Source organism: Leuciscus leuciscus, assembly GCF_965113295.1.
Source record: "Leuciscus leuciscus genome assembly, chromosome: 7".
NCBI classification, from domain to species: Eukaryota; Metazoa; Chordata; class Actinopteri; order Cypriniformes; family Leuciscidae; genus Leuciscus; species Leuciscus leuciscus.
The window spans coordinates 1,173,538-1,182,741 of record NC_138731.1 but is presented as its reverse complement, the minus strand read 5'-3'; the positions used below and the strand labels follow the sequence as shown (position 1 = coordinate 1,182,741).

Genomic DNA, 9,204 nt, shown 5'->3' with positions numbered 1-9,204 from the left:
GCTTCTGACCAAGGCTGTATCTCAATACTAGTTTTACTTGATCTTAGTGCTGCGTTCGATACTATAGATCACACAATACTCTTAGATCGACTACAAAATGATACTGGTGTTCAAGGACAAGCACTAAGCTGGTTCAAATCATACCTATCTGACCGCTACCATTTTGTCTATTTAAATGGAGAAAAATCGATCATAACTCCAGTAAACTATGGAGTGCCGCAGGGATCTGTATTAGGCCCTCTGTTATTTTCAATATATATGATGCCACTTGGAAATATTATAAGGAAACATGGAATTAGTTTCCATTGTTATGCTGATGACACTCAAATATATATTTCATCAAGGCCGGATGAAAACGCTAAATTTTCCAAATTGACAGAGTGTGTTAAAGATATAAAAGATTGGATGATGCGTAATTTTCTTTTATTAAATCCAGACAAGACAGAGGTAATACTTATCGGTTCAAAAAACCGCCCACAAAACCTCGCACAATACAACTTTAACATCATAGGATGTCCTGTTACTTTATCCTCTACAGTAAAAGACCTGGGTGTTATACTCGATTGCAACCTGTCTTTTGAAAATCATATTTCATATGTTACAAAAACAGCCTTTTTCCACCTTAGAAACATTGCTAAGCTACGTAATATGCTATCAGTTTCTGATGCAGAAAAGTTAGTTCATGCATTCATGACCTCGAGACTGGATTACTGTAATGCCTTATTAGCTGGTTGTCCTGCATCCTCAATAAACAAGCTACAGTTAGTCCAAAATGCCGCCGCAAGAGTTCTTACGAGATCAAGAAAATATGATCATATAACACCGATTTTATCATCACTGCATTGGTTACCTATAAAGTTCCGTATTAATTATAAGGTATTGCTACTGACTTATAAAGCCCTAAACGGCTTAGCTCCAGTCTATTTAACGGATCTTCTATCACCCTATAATCCATCGCGCTCTTTAAGATCACTAAATTCAAGGCTTTTGGTCATACCTAGGATATCCAGAACCACCAAAGGAGGGAGAGCATTTTCACATTTGGCTCCAAAACTCTGGAATAGTCTTCCTGATACTGTTCGTTGCTCAGACTCGCTCTCCCAGTTTAAAACTAGATTAAAGTCGCATCTTTTCAGCCAGGCATTCATATAATCCTACAGTTCAAACTACAATCCGGCCTCTAGCTCATAAATGCCAGAGGAGAACTGGCCCAGCCTGGGTTCTCCCAAGGTTTTTTTTTCTCCATTAGGTCACCTGATGGAGTTTTAGGACACCATTAGGTCACTTGATGGAGTTTTTCGGTTCCTTGCCACTGTTGCCTTTGGCTTGCTCAGTTGGGGATATTTTGGGGATATTTAATTTAATTTGATCAATCAATAAATTCCTCTTGAAACAAACTTTGTTGTATTATTTAAATTCAATACTGTGAAGCTGCTTTGATACAATCTGTATTGTGAAAAGCGCTATACAAATAAACTTGACTTGACTTGACTTATGTGGACAGATGTGACTTTAGGTACAGATATGCTTGAATTTCCCGCAGAAATCCACCAGTACCTGGAATTAAAAACATTATTACAAGCTTACCGTTTTGAGTCGAGCTACGGCAAGCAGTGTTGAACACTGGCTGGTTATGTACTTGCTAAAAAAATATTTTTGATAATTTTTAATCCAAAAAAGGTACGGACTGCAGCTTTAATTTTGTTACTAAGTCACTATGAAATCAAAACAGACCAGACCATTCTTATTTCTTATGGAATCTTTATTCTAAATGATTTATCGGTGCATATGATAATTGTTTTAAATTCATGTTCCTGGTAATCTTGAATCAGAATAACTTCCTCTTGCAGCAACTCTTCTCTGATGACGAGGGCGTGGCTATAACCTGTCACTCACATGAGATCAGCCAATAGCAACCCACAACCATCCAATCAATTCCCCATGGACAAAATCAAGCCCCGCCCACATTTGTTCTTGTTCCAGAAGCGTTTCATTCGGATAAACGACACAATAGAGGAGAAAAGACAAGCACAACTTCCCTTTCATGATGACTTTAAATTATGCTGTTGAAAATAAGCAAAATTATTTTCCTTTTAATCTTTCATTCAAAATATTCACAAAAATCCAACCTTTAAATTAAGTATATTTGAAAAGAAAAGAGAAAATCGTTTTTTTCTGCAAACCATGTCACTTATTGGCACCTTTAGAAATTCATATGAGTAAAAATTTAACTATACAGTGCTATATATATGATCCATTTATTAAGTTTAACAGTGATTTAGTACAGTGAAGTGGTGAACTATGATGTCCTGTTTCACTGTGTAACACTGGCCAAATTCCAGTATCATCCATTAGGAAAGAGCAGAGAATGTCTTAAATTAGGAATTAGAAAAGGCCTGTTTCAGTCAGCTGGAGATGGACAGCTGGAGCTGGATGAGTATGTGCTATATGGAGTAGATGGAGGAGGAGGATTCCAGTAAGGAGTGCAGACGGGCCATCACGGTTCTGGAGAACAGGTTTTGAAGGCTTAAGATGGCAGAGCTCCAGGGCTTCATTAGCCCATCGTGTGGCCCGCTTAGGCTCACTCTGTCTAAGTTTAGGTTTTGTTCAATTTCACAGGTATCTAAAATGTTGGGTGTCATAACCTTCTTTACAGTACAAGGATACATGGGTCAAAAACAACAACAACTATTTTATTCATTTATTACTTTTTTTGTGGTGAGGCCAGTGAAAATGTAATCACTGAATTCACTGAATTGAATCTTGTGAATCGGAGTTGAATCGGGACATCTGTATCGATACCCAGCCCTAAGAGACAGCATTGAAAATGAAGTTTGAATAATTTATCAGTATATGTTAAAAGAAGAAGAACATAAATTAGTAATAATTATGGTTATATTATTCTATTCATTGTTATATATTTGCTTTATTTTCCCTTTCATTTCATGCATCTCTTTACTTAACATTTCGTATTATCTATTATTATCATTTCAACACCTCTAATTGCATCTTTATAATTATACTTACTAATGTAGCCTTTTAATGACTTGCAAAAATTAAATAATATAGTAAATAATAAATAAATAAGATAGTGCAACATGTTCAATTGATTCATTAATTGCCACCTAATAGATTCGTATAGAATCAAAGCTTTATTTGCATGATTTTTGGGCATTTACGGTATTTACAAAACGTATGGTATTTAAGTAGGTCTATTAAAATAGACAATACAGACATTCATTGTGTAAAGAGATATAAATGTGGAAAATAAGATAAATATTATATACAGGTACTAAACAAAAATATCAGTGAAGGGATTTGAAAGACGTTTTGGCATGAGATTAATAAAACTGTTATATAAGTATATTGAACCAGTATATATATATATTCATAAGCATGTTGAAGTTTATCTGTCGATTCAGATATGATCATTTCCCACAAGGTCAGTTTATTCAGCATAAGTCTCTCCTCTATTGACATACATTAAACAAGATAAAACGGGTCTCCTTCCCTGCTCAGGGCAGCATTAGGAGGCTCGCTTTAAAGCTTCTGTGATGCTAGTTAAATCATCTTTGAGCTCACGGCGCCCCCTGGTGGTTTGGGTTTGGCACACAGATTGTGTCCTGTGAGTAAAGGGAGGACTGTACCTTTCCAGGACAGGAGAGAGATACTTCACAGGTCCTCTTCATGGTCCACAGCTTCTGTGTCTCAGGTGGACAGGACTCACAGCTAAAGATGTCGAAGCGTCTCTCTGACTAAATAACTGAATTAAATGTAAATCAGTTCAAATTGCATCAAATGTAGTTCAGTGTCCTTCTTCAGAGAAATATATCATTCTACCACAGGTCATGGGTGTAAGAGAAATAATAGAGCAATAAAACAAAAAAACAAACCCTATAAATAACCGAGCCAAAGGTAGAGTTCACCACATCACTGTGAACAGGGGACTGAAGTGTGTTCAGGTGATTAGCACAATATCATGTCATTTCTAAACAGAAATTGCTAATAATAATAGACCAACAAATTATTGTTTGATTACATACAGTATAATCAATGTAATCCAATGCTATAATTTCAGATGTCAGCCTGTTGTATGGTGAAGCTGCAAAGCTGACAGAATATGATATACATCTTGTTGCCTGAAATATATTGTTGATGCTTTCAAATGGGTTCAATGCTCTTCTGGCTGGACTTCCATCATGTGCAATCAAACCTCTACACATGATTCAAAACACAGCAGAATGACCGGTCACAAAGTCCCTGTCAAAGAGATCCTTCTGGTAAACATATAGTTGTGGTCAGAATTAATGTCACCCCTGGTAAATATGATCAAAAATGTCTGTAAAAAATAAATCTGCATTGTTTATCCTTTTGCTCTTTCATTAAAATAATTTGCAAAAATCTAACCTTTCATTGAAGTAAAATATTTAAAAGTGTGGGGGAAATCACATTGTGAAATCAATGTTTTTCTCCAAAACACGCTGGCCATAATTATTGGCACCCCTAGAATTTTTTACGAGTAAAATATCTCTGAAGTATATTCTCATTAATATTTACCTTTATTTAGCACACCAGGGTGACTAGGAACATGAAATTGTCCAGCTATGACTTCTTGTTTCACAGGAGTTTAAATATGAGGAAACACAAAGGCCAAATTCCCTGAATCATCAGTAAAACCAAAGAATATAGTTAATAATCTCTCTGGTCAGGTGTTCTCCAAACTCTTCAGGCATTATAGGAGAAGACTCAGAGCTGTTATCTTGGCAAAAGGAGGTTGTAAAAAGTATTTAATAACAGGGAGCCAATAATTGTAGCCGACGTGTTTTGGAGAAAAGCATTTATTTCATAATGTGATTTCCCCCCCACTTTCAATCATTTACTTCAGTGAAAAGTTAGATTTTTGCGAATTTTTTGAATGAAAGATTCTCTACTCTCTACTCTAAACAATGCAGATTTATTTTTTACAGCCATTTTTGATCATATTTACCAGGGGTGCCATTAATTCTGACCACCACTGCACTGTACATGTATTTATATTTATATGCAGGCATATGAATATAAACATATTTAAATCATGACAACTCTCAAATTAGTTTTAGCATATTAATGAATAATAAATGTTAATGAATTCAAATTCAATTCTAAGTTTCATTCATTTAGCTTATAGGTTTTAATGAAAAGTGAATATTTCTGAAATATACATCTAATTCATGGATTTTTAAAAAATATTAATAATAAGTATTAAATAAATAAAAATAACACCAGTAACAACCACATCACTCCTCAGGGTACTTCTGTGTCAAATTTGGGGGCTAATTTTACCGTTTTACTTCAAAATAAAAACTGTATCTTTTTACTCTAGAAATCTTTCAAAAACTTTGAAATTCAACATAATACAACATCATCTATCAATATATTCCAGAGACCCAAAACATTTGATCAATTAACCTCAAAACTGTTGTAATTGACTAAATCTCACAAATGTTGATATTCCCCCCCCAAAAAAAAAGAAAAAAAGAAGAGCAAACAATCAGTGTGTTTGGATGCAGGACAAATGGGCAGGAATAAAGATCTGAGCGACTTTTAACAATAGCTGATTTGCGACTGGGTCAGAGTATCTCTGAAACTCAAGGCTTGTGTGTTGCTCTCAGGCAGCAGTGGTGAGAATTTACCAATGGTGTCCGAGGAGGAACACACCACAACCCGGCGACAGGCTGTTGTGCTCATCGAGGCACGAGGGCAATGAAGGCTACCCCGTCTGGTCCGAGCCAACAGAAGGTCTACTGCGACACAAGTCACACAATGTTTTAATGATGGTCACTCTCACTCAGCTCTGCCGGCTCCATCGTGGTCTTCAGCTCTATCATGTTGATCTCCTGCACCTTCTGCTCCTCCTGCTCCGCCCTGGCTCCCTATTCTGTCGGCTCTGTCCTGGCTCTCTACTCTGCTGGCTCTGCCCTGGCTCCCTACTCTGCTGGCACTTCCCTGGCTCCCTATTCTGCTGGCTTTGCCCTGGCTTCCTACTCTGTCAGCTCTGCCCTGGCTCCCTACTCTGCTGGCTCTTCCCTGGCTCCCTACTCTGTCGGTTCTGCCCTGGCTCCCTACTCTGTCGGCTTCGCCCTGGCTCTCTATTCTGTAAGCTTTGCCCTGGCTCTCTACTCTTTCGGCTCTGTCCTGGCTCCCTACTCTGCTGGCTCTGCCCTGGCTCCCTTCTCTGTCAGCTTTGCCCTGGCTCTTTACACTGTCGGCTCTGCCCTGGCTACCTACTCTGCTCGGGTCCGTCCTGGCTCTCTACTCTGCCGGCTCTACCCTGGCTCCCTATTCTGTCGGCTTTGCCCTGACGCTCTACTCTGCTGGCTCTGCCCTGGCTCCCTACTCTTTCGGCTCTGTCCTGGCTCCCTACTCTGTTGGCACCCTACTCTGTCTACTCTGCCCTGGCTCTCTACTCTTTCGGCTCTATCCTGGCTCACCTACTCTGCTGGATCTGCCCTGGCTCTCTACTCTGTAAGCTTTGCCCTGGCTCTCTACTCTTTCGGCTCTGCCCTGGCACCCTACTCTGTCTACTCTGCCCTGGCTCTCTACTCTTTCGGCTCTATCCTGGCTCACCTACTCTGCTGGATCTGCCCTGGCTCTCTACTCTGTAAGCTTTGCCCTGGCTCTCTACTCTTTCGGCTCTGCCCTGGCTCCCTACTCTGTCGGCTTCACCCTGGCTCTCTACTCTGTCGGCTCTGCCCTGGCTCCCTACTCTGCCCGGGTCCGTCCTGGTTGTCTACTCTGCCGGCTCTGCCCTGGCTCCCTTCTCTGTCGGCTTCGCCCTGGCTCCCTTCTCTGCTGGCTCTGCCCTGGCTCTCTACTCTGTAAGCTTTGCCCTGGCTCTCTACTCTGTAAGCTCTGTCCTGGCTCCCTACTCTGTCGGCTTCACCATGGCTCTCTACTCTGTCGGCTCTGCCCTGGCTCCCTACTCTGCCCAGGTCCATCCTGGTTGTCTACTCTGCCGGTTCTTCCCTGGCTCCCCACTCTGTCGGCTTTGCCCTGGCTCTCTACTCTACTGGCTCTGCTCTGCTCTGGCTCCCCACTCTGTCGGCACCCTACTCTGCTGGCTCTGCCCTAGCTCTCTACTCTGTAAGCTTTTCCCTGGCTCTCTACTCTTTCGGCTCTTTCCTGGCTCCCTACTCTGCTGGCTCTGCCCTAGCTCTCTACTCTGTAAGCTTTTCCCTGGCTCTCTACTCTTTCGGCTCTGTCCTGGCTCCCTACTCTGTTGGCTCTGCCCTGGCTCCCTACTCTGTCTGCTTCACCATGGCTCTCTACTCTTTCAGCTCTGTCCTGGCTCCCTACTCTGTCAGCTTTGCCCTGGCTCCCTACTCTGCTCGGGTCTGTCCTGGCTCCCTATTCTGTCGGCTTTGCCCTGGCTCTCTACTCTGCCGGTTCTGCCCTGGCTCCCTATTCTGTCGGCTTTGCCCTGGCTCTCTACTCTGCTGGCTCTACCCTGGCTCTCTACTCTGCTGGCTCTGCCCTGGCTCCCTACTCTGCCCGGGTCCGTCCTGGTTGTCTACTCTGCCGGTTCTTCCCTGGCTCCCCACTCTGTCGGCTTTGCCCTGGCTCTCTACTCTACTGGCTCTGCTCTGGCTCCCCACTCTGTCGGCACCCTACTCTGCTGGCTCTGCCCTAGCTCTCTACTCTGTAAGCTTTTCCCTGGCTCTCTACTCTTTCGGCTCTGTCCTGGCTCCCTACTCTGCTGGCTCTGCCCTGGCTCCCTACTCTGTCGGCTTTGCCCTGGCTCTTTACACTGTCGGCTCTGCCCTGGCTCCCTACTCTGCTCGTGTCCGTCCTGGTTCTCTACTCTGCCGGCTCTACCCTGGCTCCCTATTCTGTCAGCTCTGCCCTGGCTCCCTACTCTGCTGGCTCTACCCTGGCTCCCTACTCTGTCAGCTCTGCCCTGGCTCCCTACTCTTTCGGCTCTGTCCTGGCTCCCTACTCTGTTGGCACCCTACTCTGTCTACTCTGCCCTGGCTCTCTACTCTTTCGGCTCTATCCTGGCTCACCTACTCTGCTGGATCTGCCCTGGCTCTCTACTCTGTAAGCTTTGCCCTGGCTCTCTACTCTTTCGGCTCTGCCCTGACACCCTACTCTGTCTACTCTGCCCTGGCTCTCTACTCTTTCGGCTCTATCCTGGCTCACCTACTCTGCTGGATCTGCCCTGGCTCTCTACTCTGTAAGCTTTGCTCTGGCTCCCTACTCTTTCGGCACTATCCTGACTCACCTACTCTGCTGGCTCTGTCCTGGCTCTCTACTCTGTCGGCTCTGCCCTGGCTCCCTACTCTTTCGGCTCTATCCTGGCTCACCTACTCTGCTGGCTCTGCCCTGGCTCTCTACTCTGTCGGCTCTGCTCTGACTCCCTACTCTGTCGGTATCATCGGACAAAGTTTGTTTGTATATTATGATGGAAATATAAATACAAATGCTTTGAATTTTTTTAAAGGATTACAAAACATTTTGGAAATCATGCCAATAATGCAGAAAATAAATTTGAATAAATTTAGAGAAATTTCAAAGACGTTTTCAAAACAGAAGTTATGGCCGGACAGTCGCACCACATGATGTTTTGACACTTTAAATAACAAAAAAATAACAAATAAGTAAAGGTTTTTTAAAAGTTAAAGTGAGGTCATTCATGGGAGAGGGACTACAAATATTCAGTATATTTTTATGCATTTAAACCCGTTTTTGTCTGAAAAAATGCAATCGTACAGAAAATGTAGGCGTCACTACATTGACCCTACTATTATATCTTTAATAAACATAAATTGTCTCTGATTTCACCCCACGTCACATTAAGAAATCAGTGCATTTCAAGCCTTTCAACGTCATAAGGTGACATGCTGACATGATAACAGTGGCATAAAGTCATTGTTAAGATCCCAAAGTTGAGTAGCCTGAGTCAAGGTTTGGAGAAATGGAGTATACATTTGTCTTTTGTCACTTAGAGGAAGAATCCATGAAACATTTATTCTGTGATCGTGTATTTACGCAGTTTTTATTGGATTAATATTAAAATAAGATCCAGCTATCTGTTAAAGATATTTTTTTATTGTATAAAAATAAGAGTTTAGAGCAAAATTTGGTGATTAATTGAATAATTCTGTATGGAAAACACCATAAACACAAACAAAAATGTGCAAACAATGAACCTAACATCATATAATT

General features: G+C 41.8%; 1 protein-coding gene across 1 annotated transcript; it reads left to right on the top strand.

The window, feature by feature from the left end:
* Nucleotides 1–3,396: 3,396 nt before the first annotated feature.
* On the top strand, nt 3,397–8,216 carry LOC309502591 (uncharacterized protein; the record flags this gene model as incomplete). The annotated part of the gene is made up of 5 exons (XM_082174992.1): nt 3,397–3,442; nt 5,652–5,739; nt 5,832–6,325; nt 6,890–7,047; nt 7,080–8,216. 5 exons carry the CDS (start codon nt 3,397–3,399, stop codon nt 8,214–8,216), a joined length of 1,923 nt encoding a protein of 640 aa, XP_082031118.1.
* Between the last annotated feature and the right edge of the window lie 988 nt (nt 8,217–9,204).